The 24,614-nt window shown below is 35.9% G+C and overlaps 1 protein-coding gene across 1 annotated transcript in view; it reads right to left on the reverse strand.

The window, feature by feature from the left end:
* Positions 1–24,614, reverse strand: part of SLIT2 (slit guidance ligand 2) — a 197,610-nt gene that overhangs the window by 24,160 nt on the left and 148,836 nt on the right. Inside the window, exons 8-23 of the mRNA XM_072406874.1 lie at positions 24,164–24,327; positions 21,135–21,273; positions 15,616–15,687; positions 14,799–14,870; positions 14,689–14,743; positions 13,245–13,395; positions 10,288–10,438; positions 9,999–10,073; positions 7,645–7,788; positions 6,559–6,702; positions 4,360–4,526; positions 3,478–3,610; positions 2,646–2,714; positions 1,145–1,216; positions 820–891; positions 85–156 (exon numbers count right to left, since the gene is read on the reverse strand). Of these exons, the coding sequence (XP_072262975.1) occupies positions 85–156; positions 820–891; positions 1,145–1,216; positions 2,646–2,714; positions 3,478–3,610; positions 4,360–4,526; positions 6,559–6,702; positions 7,645–7,788; positions 9,999–10,073; positions 10,288–10,438; positions 13,245–13,395; positions 14,689–14,743; positions 14,799–14,870; positions 15,616–15,687; positions 21,135–21,273; positions 24,164–24,327 (1,752 nt within the window). The remainder of the gene's footprint in view (positions 1–84; positions 157–819; positions 892–1,144; positions 1,217–2,645; positions 2,715–3,477; positions 3,611–4,359; positions 4,527–6,558; positions 6,703–7,644; positions 7,789–9,998; positions 10,074–10,287; positions 10,439–13,244; positions 13,396–14,688; positions 14,744–14,798; positions 14,871–15,615; positions 15,688–21,134; positions 21,274–24,163; positions 24,328–24,614) is intronic.

The raw sequence follows: 24,614 nt of genomic DNA on the forward strand, positions 1-24,614 counted from the left end.
TCCATTTCTTTTATTGGCATGGTTTTCATTGAAATAGTGTAATGTGTATTGTTTGTTTTCTCCACATTACAAAAACAAACTTACAGGTGTGAGAGGGAGGAGAGGTCATTGAATGCTCCCTGGGGTACAGAGGAGATGTCATTGCCATGGAGGGATCTGTAACACAAGAAAGTTATTATTAGTATAACAATAAATAAATAATGTATCCACTGCCTAACTATTGTATACATATGTGTATTGGATTTGTTTATTAAACTGTAGTTAGGAAAATAACAAGGCTCGCATGGCTAATTTGTCATTACACGAAAGGGCTGTTGTATTACAGAGTATGTACTGCCTGATCCAGGCGCTTGTGCGTGCTTATCTTCAATTAGTCCAATGAGATCACAAAGATGATTCAGTTTAGGTTTTTTTATCTAATTTTACTTACAAACAAAACCCCATCTCTGGTATACAACAACAATGCATACTTTATTCAATTTCCAATAAGAAAGGTGCAGTACAAATCTAATAAACATTAGGCCTCATCATGTCAATTAGGACAAAAGAAAGATAGCGATGTTACCATATGAGTCTGGCAGATGTCCACTTTCTCTGACCTCCATTAATTTAAAATAACAATGTGGTTATTTTAATGGACTAATAGGCTGTCATGGGAAATCAGCAACTACACATAAGCTAAAATGCCACGAATATATGTATTTTACATCCTGTAAAAATTATTTCTGGTTACATGTCACATGACTAGATTACAGACAGGCCTTTGACAGCTCCACCGCTATTTTCCTAATATGAATTGATAGGCAGGATGTTACTTACAAGAGTCGTAGGGAATTAAGTCCACTGAAGGCCCGTAGAGGAATGCATCTTAAACGATTGTAACTTAGAATCCTGTACAACAAAAATCGATCATGAATATAAAATATATACATAATGAATAACTATGATGTTGAAAAAAAAAAACAGCTACAATTTATCATACTTTTAGCAAATTAACAAAATCTCCTACTCTTACATTTTGTGTTCTTTTTCAGTAAATAGCAGTATAACCTTAAAATCCAACAAAGCACAACTTGGAGTACAGGTAAGCAGTCAGCAAGTCACATTATACATCTCTAAAAAATGGTGTTGTTGTCATACTTACAAGGTGAGGAGCTGTGTCATATTGCTGAAGCTCTGATTGGACAAAGTGCTTATTCTATTATTGCTCAGGTCACTGAAAATAAAACATATAGCCTGTTACATTACAACATATCTATCTCCACCGTCACATACAGTTCAGTGTAAGGTTAGCAGAAAAAACTAAAAAAGTGTGCAGCTGTAATACAGTAATGTAGGACATTAAATGCATCCTATTTCTTTTATATAGCTTTATCACTCCAATACTTGTACTATTCTTAGTTTTCATAGATGAAAAAAACTACACATTTGATTTAAAATGGTATTTTGAAATGGACAGCTAATGCAGCCTTTGATAGTTTCAATCACATTGGAGTGCCATCTTTGCCCTCTTAGTGTATCAGACTAACCATTACACTGTGATTATCACACCATAGATAAGAGAGGGATGTCAGACAGGAACATTAGGATAAGATGATGTCAGAAAGATGATAAGATAATGTCACAATTACTTTCCTCTGGTAAAACTGATACAAAGCTTATATCCAGGCTCAGTATACTAAATCTACTGGACCACAGGGTTAGAGCCAGGTTTCTTGTATATGTATATACCTAATGCAGCCATAGGCACAAATAAATTACAACATTTGCACCCCCATTTTACTGCAACTGAGTTGCTGAAATCAACTCTAAACTACCAGAGTGGTCTTGAAAAACACAATAAATGCAATTTGTACATTTTATTTTATTTGCACTGATGTGGAACATACTAAACCTGCTACTCAAATAACAATTTAGCTTTGACAACTGTAGGTTTCATTCTCAACAAGCTTATCTGAGGTTAAAGGCTCACATGATATATCCAGGCATCAAATTCATTTAAATGGACTGCCTAATGCATCAAATTTGCCCCACTACATCTGGTAGAGGGTTATTGTACATTGTGGTACTCCACAATGTATATGCTTTGGCAAGATGTTTTGTGGTGCAATTAAAAATGAATGGTTTACCAGAACATGTTACTGCAACACAACAGTGCAAACCTAGCCTATGACTGGTCATAAACGGTCCACATTTACCCTTATGTAATCCTTGGATGTGGACCAGATCATTAGAAGATATTGCTAGGAGCCAATGACAAGAGCCTCTGAGGTTGGAAACTCTATGGTGGAATGCTTGGAAATCTATGTGATTGGGACAATGCTTTGCCCCTACCAATTAAAAAGGTAAGTTATGCAAGAGACAGCAGCACATCCTTGCACAAGAGTTGACAGGTAGCACCTTTTTGGTGCCTTTTTTGGCCAAACCAGTCAAGTCTACAATCCGTTTTGTTTTTTACAAAATGGTGACCACCAATGTGGCGCACTCATTGCATGATTTATTATCATTGGAAATATATTTAGTGATTTTTTTGATGAAAACATCCCTTCACAAAACAATCCTTTATAATCAACAAGTCATTTTTGAAATGTAGATAAAATCCCAGTGCTTTAACACTGCAGGAAACGATAGCTTCTTTTACTCACATAAGTGTCAAGTGCCTGTAATTGGACAGCTCCTTCGGGACAAGGTTAAACTGATTTCCATCCAGGTACCTATAACACAAATATGGAACAAAATCCATCACTGTGCAAAAGCATTAAAAGGTTTCACATCAAAGTAAATTTTCTGCAATCCCAGAGGCTGCAAGATAAATGATGGTAGGACTGCAATGAAAATGCAAAAGTACTAAAGCTTGTAAATGTATTTTCTGAGTCAGCAGCATGCATAATGCATTATCTGTAGAACAAATTTGTTGCCTGCTATTTTGTTAGAGTTTAGATAAAGGCTTATGGATGGTCTCTACTATAGTGTAAACCCATGAAAAATGACCATGTCACATAACAGCAGAAGGATAGCTATGGGGTAGACACTTTTGTCTGGTAGCACTGGGGTACTAGCCATTCTGACCCAGAACAGTCTTTGATAGGAGCTTGTGTAATCTCTCCATGTAAAGATGACTTTATCCCCTTGCATACAATACAAATACATATATCACCACACAGGAGAGTTACAATTTATTTTTTTTGTATAAAATAGACCTCATTTGAAATTTTATATGGTAGCCACCCACACTGTCATACAAATTCAGTAATCCATGGTCTGAATCTCATACCAGTATAAAAAGCAATTAAAGAACTAAAGTAGAACTCTCTGCAAATTTTTCCAATAGAAGCTCTTCCTCACTTGACTAATAGCTGTTCTTTCTTTGTAAGAAGATTACCACTTCCTTGTATTAAAAACAGTATCATTCTTTAAAATAGAGCAAAGAATGTTAAAAATGGCAGCTAAAATAGGGGGAGATTTAATATTACTTACAGCTCTGTGACATCCTTAGGAATGCCCTTTGGCAATGCTTTTAGTCCCTTGTTACTGCAGCGGACCACAGTATCTAAGCAAGTACATTCTGCTGGGCAACGGGCAAGTGGCGAACATGTGTTGTCATCATTACCTTAAATTTGCAAAAAAATAAAATAAAGATGGTGAGTAAATCATAATAAGAATATTATATAAAGTGCAACATATAAATTACCCCCCAGATATCCCTTTCAGTTTTCTCCATGCCATTCTTGAGTTCACCATGCCACTGATAATTTGCAACACCTAACAAAGGGCCTTAGAACCTGCACACCTGGGATTAAAAGTACATTTGTCAAATTCTCACTGCATTCAAAATCTGTAGATCAATATTGTAAGCTGGACGTCCTCCTCACATACACATACAGAAAGTTTAATGTAAAACAGGGAGGATGAAGAGCACAAAATGACTGGTAAAAGGCTGCAGAACTTCTCAGAAAACCCCACAAAGTCAGCTCTACTCTGCCAGAACATTAAAATAAACTTATATGAAGGTAAACTGAGATGACCCTTTTGACATCAGCAGAGCTGGAATATTTCCTGTGTTGCAATAGAATGTCATTCCTCAGGTACTCCTGAAACAGCCAAAGAGGTGAACACTACACTAATTCTACCAATGTGTCAAATGTGGATCATTCCACAATACTACCTAAATTGTTTGCTGAATACTGAATTGTTTTTAAATCACAAGATTATGTTGCTGATTATAACACCATTTCCAGCACCCTATCCTCACCCTCAATCTCAGCACACAAAGTAATTATTATTTTTAATATAATGTTTAAACCTTTATTAACACAAATATAATCCAACACAGTCCATGAACTGTTGATTTCTTCTTACCCTCATCACAAGTAAAGTCCTGAATTGCAACATCCTGTATGGGAATTTCTTTGAGGAAGTACGGCTTTTGGCATCTTGGGTTTCCAGTTACAATACGTTTCTTTCTCAGCCAATTTCCCAGCCAGGCCAGGTGACAGTTACAATTAAATGGATTTCCCAGAAGGTTTCTTTAATAAACAATGACAATCTATATTTTAGTGAACAATGACACTATGCAAGTTTTAAAAAACAGTGCTTATTTCAAATTAAGGTGCCTGCAGACAAAACCAACGTTCACTTGCGTGGAGGTTGTTCACATAGCAAAGAGTAGGCTCAGTAAATAAGGCGTGTTTTTGTTTGATTTACCCAATAATGTATAAAACCTTTTAACCTTCACTAGCACATGATTCAATGATGAACACAGTTTCAGCTCATACCATGTGAACATTTGATCATTAAAATGATCATTGATTTTTTCCGTGAACAGTCCCATTTGCTTCAGTATACTAAATTCCCTGACATGAATGTGATAAGAAGTACACACCTAAGAAGTACTACATCTAATGTGTAGAGAGTTACATAAAAACAAGATTGAATACAAATAATCCTAGCAGACAGATGGAATGTCACATTTTGGGATAGAACGAGCTAAGCTAGCAGCAAACCTTTGTTATGCGGAGCCCGGCTTTTGGATATACTTTTAGTGATTCACACAAGCTAGCAGTGGCATCAGATTAATGTCACAAATCCCCTATTCAGCTCATTTAACAGGTTATTTCAGTTTGTACCCAACCTGACTCTCTGTTAAACCACACCTCTCACACAAAGCAACCACCTGATAGAGGAATGGGGGATTACTTTTTTGGTATTGGATTTTAACTGACAAGCGCAATTTCATTAATTTGTCTCCTTGAGATTTCCATCTCGTCTGCAGTGTCACGGAGCAGTTTTCCAATTCAAACTGACAGCAGACTTGATTACATGCCAGTTATAGAAATGAATTCCCTCGCAATCCCCCGTAACCCTGGCATCTTTGCACTTCATTCCTTCGCTACTGACAGTCCTGCCCTTCATAAACATGCCATCTTTCATTTTCAGAAATTAGCGGCTAGGTGTATAATGTCACATTTCATATACATGAAGAAGTAGGAGTCTTAATGGTCCTTGTGACCCACAGAAATAGCTGAGAATTTAACATAATGACAATCCATTCTGTCTTTAGGTGTACCTGTCACCTAATATGTGCTGTGAATGGGGGTATATTGTAGCCTGAAGCACTATTTAGTGCACCAATTCTAATAAAAAGTGGAGCCCTAAGGAAGAGTTAGAACTTTTGGAAGGTTATTATTGCTTACTACCGGTAGGTCCTCATTTGGAAGTATTTCACATCCTAAAAATGTTAACAGCATGTATCTGTACTGTATGTCAGATTTGTTCCTTGATTTTTCTCCTATTCCTGTCTCTTTCTACTGTATTCTCTCTTATTCCTATTTCTTTACAAAACCTCTTTATAAATAAATATTTCCCCCTCCCCCATTCCACAACTGTTTTGACTTATTATAAGGCCACTTTAGGGGATAAGGTGCAAAGTGTTTGAGCCTAACATTCAGTTCCTTTACATTTAATATACTTCACGATTAGAAACTTTATATTAATGATGACCTTTTCCTTAATGGTATGTGTGAGAATTAAATTAATTAATTTGAATCTTTTCATTTTAAGAATAAAAGACAGTTTTCAAATACACTGAAGGGGTACAGATAAAAGTGATGTACATCACATCCACAATATTGAAAAAATAAATAAAATATCCAGTGAAAGTAGAGAAAACTTACAAGTTGTACACTCTTTTTAATAAATTAATATATTGTGAATACATTTGTGCCATCTACATCTTTTTACTCTTTATATTATGCTTATATTTCAGAATTAACTGACATTTTTTACTGATAGTAACAGGATTTGTTAAGCACTTCACACACCTCTAATACCTAGATAGTGAAACCTTTCTAGAGTGAACTTTGCAAAATGTTATAAAACTGGTTTAACTATAGGTCTTTTGCTACATAAAAAGCTTACAGGCTCAGCAAACCCCCCGCATAGCAGACCTCCATGCAAGGCGTACGGGTTTTCCCATATATTTCCAGTATTAAGAAGATAGCTATTCAGAGGAAGATAACACTATGGCAGGAACATTCTGTACTTAAAGCAATTACTTACAGTGTAGACAGGGAGTGCAATGTGTCGAATGCTCCAGGGGCAACTGTGACAATCTGATTGTCATACAGAGAAAGTAATCGTACAGAGCTTAGGCCAGTAAAACTGTCATTATTCACACAGCTAATGTGATTACTTCTCAGCATCCTGCAAAAGAGGAAATAAAAAAGGTTCAGCTTTGTTATATGCACAGTGTTAGGCTGTAGAGCAGAATTTTTCACTGATCCCGAATAGACACACATAAGATATACCCAAGGTGCCTGGACTCAATCATTTACACCGCAGTTACTGATAAATCTTCAAGACACACCCTGCAGCCTAACTACATTAGCTCTAGCATTAGCACCTCTTGATGCAAAGACTTCACAACAGGATGTTCAGTACATATGGCAGATTTTACAACACTTAATTTCTACTTTTATTTCCAAAAAAGTTCACACAAACAAATTGAGTGCATAGGTTTGTATAAAAAATGTACGTACAAAGGCCAAAAACTGCTGTTGTACCTCCACTACTGGCTTCTTGCTCAAAATGCTACATACCCAATGGTTTCCTTAAGTTTAGGTGGAACAACATGGACCTAATGCTTCTTACAAATTAAAGTTTGTAATGCACAATGATTGCACAACTTTGAACTAAAGTTGTGAATGATTGAACTAATACTACTTCTTATAGCTCCTGATTGGTCACATTTGCCTGTTGGGATAGGGGGTGCAAGTTCAATGTAAAAATCGTAATAAATTAGACCACTGATCATGGTTGATGGAAGATGAGATTTTAATTTTGTGTTTAAGTCGTTCTGCATATGAGGTTGACTAAACTGATTTAAAAGGATCAGTATCTAATCTAGCTAGCCCATGTTGGCCTTCACCCTGATTCTCATTAACAGTGTTGAAATCCATACCAATTAAACGATTATTCTTATCTGCAATAATTGGGATTTTTCAAAGCATGCCTTAAAAAAAATATGAACAATCCAAACTCATAGTTTAGCAGGTTCTGATTAAGTACCCTAATGAAAGCCAGAAATGATATATATATATATATATATATATATATATATATATATATTTATTTAAAGATACGCACAGAGATTTTAGTCCATCCAGGCCTTTAAACATTTTATGATGAACATTCTCTATTCGGTTGCTGGTCAGGATGAGCTCATTCACTCCATTGGCTCCTTCGAAGGCCCCTTCTTCAATATCAGTAATCTTGTTATTGCTTAGGTTTCTAGAAATAGAAGAAAATGAAAGAACTTAGAAAAATACTCTCAGTACAATGCCAACATGACAATGTGGAAACGCTTGGAAAATTATGATTTTAGCATAATACAAATTAAATAGCCATCTTTGGCAAGCAGAACATGACAATGTAAGCGCACATCACTTTGATCCTCCCCATCAACCGAGGGAAGATCTGTAATGATTGGAACATTGTGTGTTTGCGTAGTTGTCTACTATGCATAACTATGCCAATAATGAGGTTTAATCAGAACCATAATTATTTGATGATCCATCCATGCGTTGGCTTACTAATACCTTACATGAAATTTGAACACATAAAATAAATAATTGAATACAGTATAGCATACCGTTTATAGTCTATGGACCAGGTATGCTGTCTAATAGAATCCCCTAATCACACAACTAGCATTCACTAGCATTCACCCCTAATCATCACATAGCAGATAACAATGGCTATACAGAGCCAAATTATTGAACACACTTTAGCCTAATTTGGCATTGTGGTAACATTTCCTATGCTGTCTAAACTCAACATTTCAGGTTTATTCAGTTTCATTGCTGCCAATTAAATATGAGCAGGAAACCCCTGGAAACAACATATGTAGTTGCAAAGATAATTTCTTTCACATACCAAAGGAAACTTTGAAATTTTGGGGGGGAAGCGGGTGTGTTGGGTAAAATTGGGTAAATATTAGGATGCGAGCACAGTGGTCATCAAAACATAGCTGGCTAATACAGAATGTCTGAAAAGTTTCCTAAACCCATCATAGAGCTAAAGGTTTCACTAATGATTCCCTATGGTATTGGAGAACAGATGAGCAACACCTAAAGGATTTCATCAATATCTAGCTAAAATAAAGCTTAATGCACAGAGGAGCTTAAACCAACCTAAACAAAGTTTGAGATACAGCAGCCCTTCTGGAAGGAGCCAGGTGTGTAAATGTTTAAAATAAAGTTTGCATATTATTCCTGCAATTGAGTAGATTTTCTCATAGTGCTCCTTATATTGAGAAAATAGGTCCTAGAATATTTGTGTATATCTATTTGACTGACATTAGGCTGTAAGTTGCACATCAGTCGGGACTGATATGAATGTGTAGATTTACTTTGAAACCACTGCATATTGTTTAGGTACTTTAAGAAATAGGAACATCTTGTTTTGTTAACTGGCAGAACTCACTGACCTGGACTGCCTGCAACTCTATCACCACAAAGGTAACAAAGTTCAGAAAAAGTCAACAAAACAAATGATAATGATGAATTTGTACAGTGTAAATAAATGAAATATGTGTGAATCTCAGACTTCTCTTGCTTTTAGGGCTTAGGTAATGACCTAGAAACTAGGCATACACTTTTCATCTTTTCTCCAGAAATGGAGAAAATAAACACAATCTATCTTTCAACCTTGTGCCTGACTGGTTAAAGCCAAGCTAAACACTGCAAAGACGAGTATCTTTCCAAAGCCCGTGTGATGCTTTTTATGTGTGAAAGAAGATACATTTAAATAAAATATTTCAATCTCCTTTTCTGCTTGCTGTGTTCCACTGCATAGGACTTACTTTATTGTAAACTGAGTTTAGGTAAAATCAAGTTTTTGTTTTAGTGTGAGAGAAAGAGGTAAACCAAGAAAGTGAGCACAAGAGGGGGGGGGAGGAATGGGGAAAGTAAGAAAAGGGATAGAGGGAGCAAGGAATGGAAGGGGAAGAACATAGACATTACATAAAAAGAAAAGGGAAAGAAAAAGGAAAAGGAGAAATGAAGGAAGGAAAAGAGAGAGGTAAAGAAGGAAAATACTGGAATGGATGGAGCAACAGTAAAAAGAAAAGTATATGTAAAGAAGGAAAAAAAGTAAAAAGCAACAGAGAGGAAAGAACGACATGAGAGTAAAGAATTAAGGAGGAGAAAGAGGTAGGAAGGCAAAAAAAGAACAGAAGGAGTAAACTTATTTATTATTTTTTTATATAGAAATGTGGGGAAGAAGTGGGGAATGAACTACTAGGGCATTTTTAACTTCTACAGTGTTACTGACGCTGAAGTGCTAAACCGCAGAAGAGCTATGTTGACTTTGCTTGGTCTTTCTACAATAACTGTTGGCAATGACCTAATAGCTCTACCCCTATGCCCTGGCTACTTCACTGAGATTAAACATACAGATATGCAATATCTAACAGCTTTGGAACAAAAACCAAGACTTACATTTTCCGCAGCTGTGGGAGCTTCTTAAAGATTCCAGTTGCTTCTAAAACTGTAAACTCATTGTTGTTGAGACGTCTAAATAGGAAACAGAAGAAATATACAAACAATCATGGTCAAAATAAACTAGAAACAAATTTGCCTTCTTTAGATTAAAAGCTGATTTTTATGGTTATACAGATGTTGTTGAATGTGTTTTCTAAAATGCTACTAGATAGGACAGAATTTGTCTACAAATTGTCTTCTATGTACAAGATATGATGACCGAGAATGTTTAGTAGTTTATACTTACAGCTCTGCTGTGTACTGTGGAATGTGATCTGGGATTTTGGTGAGCTTCTGGTTTGAACAGTCCACAGTGGTTCCTTCACAGCGACACTTCTCTGGACATGCCAAGTCAGCAAAACAATCTCCATTTAGTTTGGACCTGTAGTCTTCCGTACCTGTGAAACATGTTATTGGACACATGTCAGATAAAATGTTTATGACACAAGCAGGTGTAACCGCCATTAAAATTCCATACAAGGCACAAGAGTGGTAAAGGGACAAAATGTTGGGTGTCGTTTCTATGTTATAGAGACAAACAGGTCATCACTTGAGCACACACAAAAGGATTTGTATATAGGCTTCAGAGGAACTGGAAAAAAGAACATTACTGGGTAGACATGACAGGGTCACATATGTTATCCAAGCTTTTCACAGCTGTACTTTCTGCTGGTCCAGTTTAATGGCTTATAACATTTTAATGATCTATTAGTGTGGTTTTAATTCACTTATATCGATTAAAAGCATTCAATACAGTTGGTGACATTTAAGGATCAACCCCACCCTTCTCAATGTGTAAAACACAAAGTACTGCAAGGTAATGCTGTTAGATAATATTACTGCAAACAGTATATAACAGTTCTGCATATAGTATACTACCTTGCTTCAATGTGTATTAGACTTTGAAGTATCCATTGTGTCTGGAGATAAATATTTTTAAACTGATACTAACTGATATAATTTAAACTGGTATATGTTGTTGGCCAGGAGACCTACAAACATGTATAGTTGAAAATCAGTCTGACGTAACTAGTGAAGAAAATGCCTGGTATTTAAATGATTTTAGAAATCCCATGCTGCATAACCAATTAGATTTTCTCAATCTTTTTCACGTACCTTGCAGCAGAAAAAAAATTAGACTGATACAATTTAGCCTCACATAACATAGGCTCAGTATTGATTTTGGTAATGTTTTAGTGGAAGCTGTACACTACTGTAGGCAGACAATGCTGTTACTACCAAGATTTGACCATCAACAGTGGACACAATGGATGGTTCCTCAGTCTATACAAGAATAAAGCCAAGACAGGTAATATATAATAGCTGTCTTGTCAAAACAACTGCAGATTGGCAGAGATTTTTAAATATGACAAGCATCATCAACTTTTAAGAGTTAGTCACAATGCACTGGCAGAAGTAGGACATTGATGATATTATCTCAGCAAGGGGTGCCTTGTTTAGCAACTTCCAGATCGAAAAAAGGTTAATTTGACTTTCCTTTTCTCAGCCTAGTTGCAGATGGAAGGGCTGCCAATACAGGGCGGTCAAGCCCTCCTCCGACAGCAAGGCTGGGTGTACGTCCTAGGTGCACAAGCCTCAGCAGCTTGCCATGCTGTAGAAAGCTGCGTGACGTTCCATGGTGCTTGACAGAACCATGTTTTACTCAAACCTGACAATCACATGGTTAGATCAAGCACAACAGAACATCTCGCTGGGTTACCATAAGTGCATCCATTACACCATAGATAGGACCAAAGGGGGAGTGGGAAAGAAACAGGAAGGAAGAGGTGGTCGCTGGAGAATCTGCTGGAGTGTAATACCTGTGTGCAGCAGGTCATTCAGGTTACAGAATGTGCACTGCCATAGCAACAGTATTAACAGGCAAATTAGGCAACAGCACAAAGAAACATACAAGAATATAGAGAAGGAGAAAACACAAGGCTTATTTCTTTATCTTTTTTGGTTTCCACAACACCGACATCAGACATAAATACAGAAATACATAAGGTGTCTTCGGTATATACACCACTTCCAGTGTGTAGGCAAATTTGGAGTATTTCCCATCCCCAACCTCATATACCCTCAACGGGTCATAATGTGAGAATTTACTCTAGTTGTGCCAGGCATCAGTGATGAAGACCATAACAACTGGCCATACAAAATAAGGAAATCTTATATGCCTTTTTTTATAAATTGACAATCCAGAAATCACAGGCATACTGGCTTAATTGCAGCGGTATCAAATTCTTTTTAAAGGTATTCCTAAACATAGATAATCCATTGAGGGATATAAGGATCGGTTCAAGAAATTTTGATTAGACTGTATACTTTTTCTATGCAATTTGCTGAGCTACCAATTCTCAATTTATTGGCAATTAAAGTTATAAGTAGAGAAAACTCCAGCAAAGACAAAAAGATATTTTGTTTGTTAGTTCCTGAATGGTGCTAAGGTGCTCCTAAATAACCTAGACAACCAAAATGCAAGAAAACCTATGCTCTGTCCAAACACACTTTATTCATTCTGCTTTCAGTTCTAAATGTATTTAATATAGACAGTATAGACATAACCCAGAATTTAAAATTACTCTAAATCTTTTCTGATGACTATAGATAAAATTGTAATTAATAATTTTAATGCATATAATCCTAGCGTAAAATTGAATATGTGAAGAATTAGATTTGCTTATTACGTATAACAATTGTGATAACTGACTGGTACTATGTTGGTTCAATATTTAAACAATTTAGACAGTAAATAATAAAAACTTTTGGGGTGTCACTGGAAAGAACTTCCCAGAAACATTATTTGACTATTTATTATGCAACTTGTGATTATTTGGGATATGTTTCATAGTTTTGACAGTCTGCAATGCACAGAACTGTGTACATAGGGTGTTCTATTCCTGTTTTTTTCACAGAAGGAATTTAACAAAGATGTTGGCTGCATTGCCTCACATTATATTTTAATGTATTTTTTTTGAAAAATATGATGCAACAGACACATGAAATACTCAATAACAAAAAGTCTTGTACTGTTTGTCTTAACTGGAGTTCCCCTTTGAAAAATGCCAGTGGTGGTGGTAATAGAAACTTTTACAACAACAATAATTTGGTTTCTTTAGAAGAATACAACATGTTGGGCTGGAAAAAAAGGACACATTAGGATCAGAGAGTATTTAAGCTCAGAGAAAAGTCATTACTTACAACCCAAGTGATGGATGCCTGAAAAGCAAAGGTGGTCAAGGAGGAGAAAGAGCAAGAAGTGAACAGAAGGGAAGCAACATGTATTGGCTAAAGAATTAAACTGAGAGCAATGTATGGTAAATGGATTAGTGTGGAAAACACACACACACAGCTACGGACAGCAACAAGTTCACACAACAAAACCACAATTATAGATTGAATGACAAGGAGAGCAGGGTAAACCAATACCAAGCATCATTGTGTTTTATACATATGAAGAAAGGCCACCTTAAGCCAGTAAAATGTAAAATGTATTACAGTATTTTTTAACTTGGGCGTTTCCCTACTCTCACAGACCTTACAGATGGAAATTGTCTGTCATGGGCAGTTGTCAAATCCCCATATTCTAAGCAACATTAAAGCTGTTCTTGTTTAGAGTTAACATAATGGTAAAAAAATGTATACTAAACTCATTAGTGCTGATTTTTGCAAATCTGCTATCCACACTTATTATTAACTAATCTTACCATGAACAAAAAAGAGAGAAACCCTTTAAAGGACTACAAAAATCATATAGACTAGACGGAAATCTGTGTTTCCTGTAACAGCCAATCAGGAATTGGAGTTAATTGTTAGCGAAAAGATATTTCAGCTTTGAAAGGGCATGAACAAGTTGACCTGTCCACCAGCCTTGTTTCTCCGAGGTCTCACTCCTTTGTTTGAGCTTCTGATTTGTGTATATAAGTCTATACTTTGCTACTTTTCCTTCTCTTACTTTGAAAATGTATTCCTGAAAAAGTTCTGCAAGATTAGGGTATCATCATTGTTTGTCCTAAAGTAGTGAAGTGAAACTGGCCTAGGGTGGATCTGACCACCGAAAGATTGCCAAGTACTGGGTAGCTCCATCAGATATAGAAGCTACTGATACAATTATTTTGTAATGAAATATTAAGGGAATAATAACATGGATGGAATAAGCTCCATTTCTTTTTCCAAGTAGCTTTATAGGTGGGGTCGTAGTACTAAAAAAAACTTTTTGATCATTTGGCCAATGAAAACACTAGCCCTGTCCTTCCTTATTACCAAACATCATGTGTGTTCCCTTCACCTCTGTACAATGTTCTCTATTCAGTGTTACTGAGAAATATTTTATGACCTTATATCTCACAAGTCTAAATGTATGTACAAATATGTATTGCTATTGCCCCTGTTTATTTATTTGTGAGATTTATTGCAGAGTGATTATGTTTTCTCTCAAGGTATATTACGCCAATAAATAACTTGCCAGAAATAATCCATTATAATTTTCAAAGCTGCAACACAAATCAATGCATTGCTGGATTTATAGAGATTCCAAGCAGCCAAGGCTGATTTATAATCATCCAGGAAGTTGTACGAAGCCAATCCAGCAGCAGATAGTCAGGATTCACTTTCATGTTGGTGACATTCTGGTTTTGTGTTTTACAGCTGTTGGTATGAGAGCCCAGCTCAGGAGGAGCTTCACAAGCAAGTAAAACAGGCTGAAGCCAAAAAAAAAGTTGGAATTTTGATTTTGTAAGAAGAATTGGTACTTACAATGAGTTGAGAGAACGCAGACCTTGGAATGCATCTGGAGCAATTTCGGATATCTGGTTGTTGCTTAAATCACTGGAAAATAAAAATGCTTTATGATCAGGTGTCATATCATTAATAAAAGCATTATGTTGTGTTTATTAGGCAGGAGATAATAATTAGAAATCACTATTAACTATGACAATATTAGGGTCTCATGCTATTCAAGTGTGAATCACTACCAACTATGATAGTGTAAACACCTCCTAGTATTTTGCAGACAGCATAGAACGTCATATTATAATCCACAGAAATAATTCACATGCATGAATGCTATTTCAATATAAGGGCAGTAATGTAAGTAATACCTGTCCTTTTGCTGGAGTTAGTCTTTAATAAGATCTGATGCTAGAGAACTCTATTTGCCTTTTTTTATTTAGTGAAATACATCTAAAAGCTTTAACAATCTGCCATAAACACTAATAAAAGTAAGTTTCTATAATGCAGTATTGTTTTGCTAAGTACATTTACTATATATGAAGAAAAATGATAAAAAGGTGAAAAGCCAATAGCACTACCCAAATTCACATTTACCAGTGTATATCTTCTTTTGCAGCCTGACTGATGACAGTGAGGCCGAGCAGGCTTAATAAACATTAATGTTTGTATTTAATGCTCATAAATCAAAGTTACAGATGATTAACAAGAGTAAAAAGTCCTGTGGCTTTAGGATTCAGAGCATAATATTTGTTAATCGGCCATCTGTGAAAGCCGTGCAGAGAATATTTTTAAACACCGGTGACCCCCATTAAAGTACTATTTGAAAGCATTTGTTACTTACATTCTTCGTAGTTTTTTATACGGTGAGAAAGCCCCTGGAGGTATGACCTTGATTGAGTTTTGCTCTAATCTCCTACAAAGGAAAATAAAGCTTAGCACATAACTTGCAGCAATGGATTTGTCCCAGAGTAAACGCAGAGGAGACTTAAATGCAGCCCCAAGTGACATGCAATTATACAATTACAATGGAAGAACTTGAGATACGAAAAAATAAATACAAACTTCGGTGTAATTAAAAAGCCGGATATTTTGTTTTCAGATGGGAAGTTTTTTAAGTCACTAAATATAACCAACCAGAATATGTTTTTGTTTTTTTGTTTTTGTTTCAAGGGAGAGAATAACTAATATGCAGCCCAGGACCTGAAACTATATATCTGTCCCCACTACATGGTCACCCGCACACTAAGGGATTGTGTTCATCCCTGGTTAACACAAAGCTGTTTCTCTATACATTTGATCTCTTTGTTGAGGAAAAGGAAAAATCACAAATTTTTAAATCGTCACCAGAAGAAGAGCAGCTAAAAACATCATGGGAGTCCTCATTGCTGGATTTTATGGGACAAAAATGGGACACAGACAGGAAAATATGCGACCAAACATAATCATAGACAGTGCATGTTAGAGCAATAAGGGATCAAATCTACTAACATAAAACTAGGAGCAAAAAGATCTGAGAAATTAGATTACAGTCTCCACAATCCATGCAGGCTACATCTAGGTGGTACATGAGTAATATGGGAATAGGAGGGCTGCAGGGGATCACATTTCATGGTTGGATACAGCTAAACAAAATGATAATTCCTGCAGTTGATTTGTGTGATGATGCTGAGCGCTCTGCCAACATTAAATTCATGTGAACAGCTGGAAGATGAAATGTTTTAATCTTTTAGCACTAAAGTATACATGCATGACCTGTAAACAATATCTGCACTGTGTTTTGAAGGATGTCTTCATCAAGGCCTGGTAATTGGCGTGTACAGTGTGAAGAACAAAAGAGACAAGACAAGCATTTCCCTCAATCAAAGCCAAATGTGAAGGAAAAAAAAGATTTCAGGTGACAAATGTTTTTGTGTGGGGTTTGCATATTTTATTCGGCACGGACAATAGCCAGATTTAAATTGCATAGAAGGAGATTAGAAATCCTAAAGGGGCATGCTGCAATAAAAGTGCCCACAAGGAATGAACTGATAGGAGGAGAAAGCAAAGATGGAATTACTCTGCTGCCTGTTTAGTGTCCAATCAGCTGGCTTGGAGTGGATAAATGGAACCACTATACTGATTAACTTTAACAATGGGTGTCTTCTTATTGGCTTCTGCAGCCTATTAGGGGTCTGTAAAACTAAAGACTATGGAATAGACAGAAACAAATCAAGTGACTAGTAACATTGTTCCATTATTAGTAAAGTATCCATATGTTTGAGTTTTACACTATATCTAGCTAAAAGCAGGAGCACCAATTAGGGCTGTGTTCCTGGTGCTTTAGATTAGGATACTGACTTGCAATATTACTACATGCTATTCTGTGGCTCCAAGTAACATCCTATGTTCTTCGCTGAACATATTTCTATCTAACTGAAGGAGCCCTGTTATCAGCTGGGTGCAATGAAATACAAAATTCCATTTACCAATTCTGAACAAACTACAGCTTAGCAGAAAGAGTAATTAAGAGTTCCCTTTAAATATATACTAAGATTCATCTGCCATTCTGCTCAGGGAAGAATCCACAGTATGTTATGGGAAAAGCTTTTAACTCTGTTTTCATTCAGTGGCAGCACAATCTCCACAGACAGACAGCTAATGGTTACACCTCAACAAGAGATAAATAAAAATAAAAGGTTTGGATTGATGCTATAAGTACATGTCATAAGTGCTGCCACTTTAGTAATGACACACATGGTGTGCCTTTAGGCTGTGAAGCCTGCAGAGCAGGATAAAGTGAAATGGGAGAGAATAATGCCTATTATGTCCACAGATATTTCCCTATAATAAGGAGAATTGAAGTGATCTCCTAGCAGGATTATAAGCCATGAAGTCTGACATGTCATGCCTGCCCCTCACTAGACAATAAGCCTTTATATGAATGTTTAACTATAAAAATAACACTTTTATTGTGTCCTGCTTTAAAGTTTAAAATCTTACTAAAGTCAATCTTTTTATATTTTTAGCTGCAACATTTTTGCTGAGCATTATTTTATAATTTGTATTTGCAGTCTTCAAGTTCCCTATTATTTACTTTTCTCTAACATACTGTGCCCACTCTCACTACAACATTTCTGTCCTGGCAAACACTGATTATTCACAGAGCTGGATCATCCATAGTGCAACCCAGGCAGGACTATAAGAACCAGTTTCAGTTCCAAGGGGCTCGGCTACAATTTTTATGCTCCTGGCAAAAAAGTAAACTGGTCAAAGCTGTGCACCTGCCTATGGTCTAACAAGGTAGGTATCTGATAAGATGGTCCATACCCGTACAGACAATGCAAATTAAGCAGTCTCTTTGTAACCACTGCATTTGTTATCATTGTCAAATGAATAGATGGCATGCGCAAAAGCTACTTTAATCTGCAGGGAAGTAAAGTCTTACATCTTGCAAAAACAAAGTTACAGAAATAAAATGCAGTCAGAAATTATTTTTTTAAAATGTCTGAAATAATTTTAAAAACATGATATAACATGTAAAAAATCTATGATTTATTCATTTATTTTCTAAGCTTAAATGGTAACTTGTAGAATACAGTAGTAATCTTTCAGATAATTCTAATTGTTAGTAAATAAGCTTGTGTAAATATAAACTACAGGAAGAGATATAGAAGTACAACAAAGTCCATGCAAAGGAAGTCATTATTACCTATATAGGCCTTTACAAATATTTAGGCAGCTTATTGTTTTATCCCCCTTCCCCCCCACTGGTTTAAAAATGAAAGACAATAACAGCTGTCGGAGGGTGAAGCATGGATTTTACAGAAAGGATTTGCCATAGCAGTTATGGGATATAATAAAATTGTTACAATCAAGCAAGACTTTTCTTTGCTGTCACGCATCTTGCAGGAAAACCACATTGAAAAGACAACGAGTAGCCAACTTGTGGTTTTCAATCAAAGTCTACCTGTTCATTCTGTAACACCGAAAACATATACTGCAAACAAATTTCTATTATGTGGATGTATCGGGATTGTGTTCAAGCCCAGTTTCCTTTAGTATATATGTGAGTGTGACACCTATATTAAAGGGTAATTGTGGGAGAATAAGATGAGATATCAGTGCTTTCCTAACAGGTTGGTAGGAGGAAAGACGGAAATGCATAGGGTCATCCAGTCGGCAACTTTAGGTAGGAGCCTGGAACCTGAAGGATCTTAAATATTTACCAGTAAGAACCTAGCTTCCAGTACCAGGAGTGGATATTATATCATCAATGACAATGAAACAAACTAAAGATAAAACCAGTAACCCCTCTTTTACATGATGCAAGATTCTAGATGGTTGCAAGGGACAACTTTAAATCTATGCTCAAAGCACACTTTCATCAAATGCATGTGCTGAGTTACATTTGATGTTCTGCATTGCCTGTTAGGCACTACTTTCCCCCAGTAAAACCAATGTGAGTTGAATTTTTTCTATGAATAGTTTAGATTTCAATACTGTTTAAAGTTTGGAGAATTTTAAGCTATTTTTTTTTTCAGTTCAGTTTTTCAATTTCTTTTTTCATGTAATGAGACAGCCCGCTGAATTCTCGCTATCAGCGACATGTGAAAATAGATATAAAAGTCAGTATGACAAGAATTTTATTAGATGTAATATATCATCATTCTGACAAGGAATTGCAAAAACTGGAATATCCCGACTATGTGCTGTGCAAAGAAAATATATGGTTTATGGCTTTTCATATTCTTAAGTATGGGAGTCTGGAGCAATAAAATCAGCAAGATATAATAAATACAAAGGAAAAGAATGCAATATTGACTTTCTAGAATTAAAGTAGTGGAGGGAAGCTATATCATGTAGATTTCTGATATATAAGAAAAACACCAAATAAAGCTCAGGGCTTTATTCTATATGGATGTTGCATTTGGCGCTGAGAACCCTATATGTGTTTCGCTTACTGCCATGTATTCTGACTCCCCACCAGCTTCTAGAACAAACATTAGAATAGAATGGGGATAAAGTTTGGTTTTATGTAAAAAAAAAAGAAAGGAGACCTGTTTTTTCTCTGCTACAGTTAAGTAACATTTACATGTCTTGCCTCTCCCCTAGCCCGTGAATGGGCAGTGAAAAAGAAGCAGCAGAATAGTCAGATTCCTTCTAAGCACAGATGCACAACTGATTTGCTCCTTGTGCTGCTTCTCCTTTTCCACCAGTCTTACATGGGACAATAAGAGGTGGATAAGTGTTTAATTTTATATGTGTGTAAAATGCAAAAAATGTAACTAGCACAGCACAATGCATAGCAAGTGTATACATAACACTACTACTGCATAGTGACAGACACATAAAAGAAGATTACAATCACACTACAATGAATATAAAATGCAGCCAATGGCAAAGAAGCCTCTTGCTAATTCCCATGAAATGCTTTCTTGTAAAATAAGACAGACTGTCTCTGCATATGCCTGCACAGAGACAGAAGCAATAAAGAAGGTGAATAAAGAATCCCTGATAGCGACATGTTGGGCCACATTATATGCAGTTTTGAGGCTGAATGGCTCCAGTATTAAACATTCAGATCATCCACTTGTGACTGCTAATGTTCTATCTCTCTGCAGACACACCGCTTAAGGCTCTTCTTTGTCCACAGAAATTCACTTGACTACTAAGCAGCTGAATCAAAGGCACTTTAATAAAATCACTTCACAGCCTTTACTGGAAGCTCCAGGATGCACCATCTGGGCCACATAATCCAGAGCAGAAAAGGAAATTGAACTAACAGTGATCTTTTGGTTGACATTTAGGTTTGCTCTTTGTTTCTGCTTAGTGATATGCCATTTTAACCCCTGGACTGGCCAAGGACCCAATCATATAGGAAGGGCAGTAGAGGAGATCACTGGACTGTCCTGTTCTGGGCATCTTTTCCTTTTACAGCTGAGTTACATGGAAGATTTGTTTAATCCTCCCCTGGGATATGGGAATCAGCCACTAGATTGTTTTACATCTCAGTGATTACTGCAGTTTATATTGACTTCATGTCAACAGAAACTACATTATAGTGGGGAGCTCATCCTTTGATCACTGGTACATGGGTCAAATCCCTTACATACCTTTCTTGTTACTTTTCTTTTTTATTTACCCACACTTCATAGTTATTTAAGGAATGCCACTAAGCACTGTTTGTATTTAAAATGGCCACATAATCCCAGTGCAATTTCAGAAAATCTGCAACCTTTTTTATGCTTATTCTGCTTGTTATGTCCCTGAGCTGCTAGGTATGTAAAGAAGAAGTTTGAGGTTTGGCTGCTGTGTGTGATGCTTCCTCTACGTCTAGTGTCAAAGTTAAACAGTTTGAACAAATATTTTAGTGTCACTTACATTTCTGTGATGGTTTCAGGTAGGTTGGTAGGGATCTCAGTCAGCCCTTTTCCTCGACAATCCACAATGTTATTACTGCAGGTACAGGCAGCCGGGCAGTGCAGGACACTGCAAGAAGTGACCATGAAGGACTGCTGACCTGCCGAAATAATTGTAAGGTAATATTTGTTATCCACATAAACACAACATAGACACTTTTACATACATTGAAAATCTGAAGGTAATATAGTAATAATTAAGGTCAAATTATAATTAAAAAAGGAGTTGGGTTACCCCAGCCCAGAAAAGGGATTTTAAAAGTCCATTGGTACTTAAAAGGTTTTATCTGAAGAATCACCAGATATTCAAGAACAAAGCTATTTGTTTGCATTTTTCAGTAAAATGAAGCATACTGTAGTTATTATTATTATTATTATTATTATTAATAATAATAATAATAAACGGGATTTATAAAGCGCCAACATATTACGCAGCACTGTACATTAAATAGGAGTTGCAAATGACAGATTAATACAGACAGCGAGAGGACCCTGCCCCGAAGAGCTTATGATTTAGGAGGTGGGGGAACTAACACACAATAGGAGGGTTGTGACAAACTGTATATATAAATTATATTATATATATTTGATAATTATGTTACTATAAAAGGTATCCATTTTTTAGAGCTTGTCTTTAATTTATATATTCATAAATAATAGTATAGCCTACTTATCTACTTACTTCATGTTTCACATGTCTTCTTTAGTACCCAAGCAACATATTAAATGTAATTTAATTAGGTAATCAGCTAGGTGGACTTTTTTGTTTTATGGTGGTCCTTAACATGAACCAGTCAGCAGGCAGCAAAAGGCTTTTGCATTTATATGCCACAAAACAAACATCTGTGCACCCCTTAAATTGACAATCACTTTATTACTAAGGAATTGATCTCTGACATCCCTACTGACCTGTCTGCGCCAATGTTATTTCCCCCATTGTTACTGAAGTGCTTTAGCTGGACAATAGGATACAGATGAGCAGCAGTCAGGCTTTGAGCAGCACAATGAGATGAATTTACTAAGTGAATATACGCTGCCCATGTAACAAAGTGTATTATCCTCTTCCAAGAGATATTTTACTTTGTTTGCTGAATGCAATGAAAAATTAACTTTGCCAAGAATGACCAATCACATGCAATCGCTGCGTAATATGTTGGCATTATATAAATCCAGTTTATTAATAACAATAATATTAATATTAATCATAATGCAAGGACATTTTAAAAAGTTAGGTACGCTAAGATGTATACACAGAGTAGTATGAAAAAACTAAATTTAATCCCTTTATGTATTCATTAGAAGATATCTTTGTACTATATTCTGCAAATCCTATGTGCATTTGCATTAAGGGAGTAGAGTGAACTCTTTAAACCTAACTGTTCCTTTACCCCAGATACAAGTGTTAGTCATTTTACCAAAGCTAAGGGCAGAAACTGAGGGAGACAAAAAAAATGACTTGCCTTCATCCTCATCTGAAAGTTATGTAGAAAAGAAAAAGAAAACACAGTCAATAAATAGTTTCTTTGTTGATATATCAATGTCTGTTTTCAGAAGGTGAAAGAATTCTGCCAAATGTTCTCGGTAAAGTGATTTGAAACTTACTGGCGCTATTCAAATTATTGGTTTGAGAAATACAAATGCAAATAAATGACCTTCAGTTCTGTTCAGCTTGTTTAATGTTCTCAAAAATATGAATTTTGGGCATTTGGTAAAGTTATGCAATGTCCATGACACTTACCTGCCAAATGCAAGCTCTGAAAAGCTAAGGAACATTAGGCAGAGAAATCACAATTCCCCGATGAAACTTTGTCAACTCTAAAATGTCATTTTCATTCTAATGAAATCTAATTATTATGAAGACAAATCAGCATTTGCACTGGGTCCTGAAACTTCTACATGATAAAAATGTAAATATTATATAATAATGAATATGTTATTATATGTGTGTGTGTATACATATATATTTGGTTCCTTTCTTCAGTCCCCATTACTACAATACAACATATGCACAAGCAAACAGGACATTATGTATGTAATTAAATGTTGATAAAATATACAATTTTCAATTTTTTTACTAGAAAAAAATTGACTTTATTGTCACTATCAGTCCTTTCTACCAGAATGTACTATTTTTTTAAACTTAGTTTAGCAAACCCATGTTCTCTTTTAATACCCAGGAAAAAAATCTATTTTTTTCTTTTTTCTAGAACCGGTAGATAAGCTCATGAACATTTACATGCACAGTTCTCCAAGCTGTACAGTTTCCTTTTTGACATGTGTATTGTACACAGTTTTATATAGGTATGTAATGAGGTTGTATCTGTAAACTTCAAATCTCAGATTGAAGATTAGGATATTAATAGCAGTGGTTCCTGATCATCTAATCACCATCATAGCCAATCATTATCTAACAATCTTCCATATCTTTTCTGCTCTTTTCTACAGTAGATTGGATTAATTTTATCTTCAAAGATAATAATTAAGGTAGGTTAATGTGTTATTTAGGTGAGATCATTTATCATGAATATGAATAATAATTATGATTAGGTTGTAAATCAATTTGCTTAGGTCTCATTGCCAGTAAAAAATATTTAATCTACAAATATTCGTGGTAAATTTATGTGTTGGTGTAAATATGCAAAAAAATCATGACTGTTAAAAAAGCTATATTCTTTTGTCCATTTGTCAGCTTAAAATAAAAATCATATGCAGAGCTTTTTTTTTTTACAACAAGGAACCAAAAGAAAGCTTCATGTTTCTGAAACAAATGTGAGACTCATTAGGGTCAGCTAACCCTTTGCAGAGATATTGTCATGTCAACCAGTGCATACTGAAATGGCAAAATTGTATCAGTGCATTTAAGCTTTGATACCAATTGGGTCACCTTGTTCAGTCTATGAAAAATAAAAACAGCAGCACTGTAGATAATAATTTACATCCTTTACCTAGATACAAAATAAAAGCAACATGACTGATGTAAAATATCCTTACCGTTACATACGAATTCCCGTTTCTGAACCTCAGCCACATTATGTCCTCTCAGGTGGGTAGGTCCCATACATTGAGTGTAGAGGCCAACGCGAGGCCTCTGCCGCAGCCAATCTGATAACCAGGCCAGGTTACAGTCGCAGTATAGGTTGTTGGAGTGAAGTCGACTATGGGAAAGAAAACAGATCATGTTGTAAAATTGTTTTTATAGCGATGCGTTAATATGGACCTAAACTGGGTATTCACTAGCAATTTTTATTATATATACCAAGAAATATACAGAACTTGTCTATTTCACAAATGGCTATTAAGAGCCACACCCAATGCAGCATATTCTCATGTCAATGTAGTGAAACGGGCGTACCATTTTAGTAGCAGTGCAGGAGGTTTGCCTGCTTCACAGGCAGGATCAACAGGTATTTGTGAGACCTTGCAGGCAAACCTGCAAGTGAAA

This window comes from Pyxicephalus adspersus, chromosome 3 (genome assembly GCF_032062135.1).
Source record: "Pyxicephalus adspersus chromosome 3, UCB_Pads_2.0, whole genome shotgun sequence".
Lineage (NCBI taxonomy): Eukaryota > Metazoa > Chordata > Amphibia > Anura > Pyxicephalidae > Pyxicephalus > Pyxicephalus adspersus.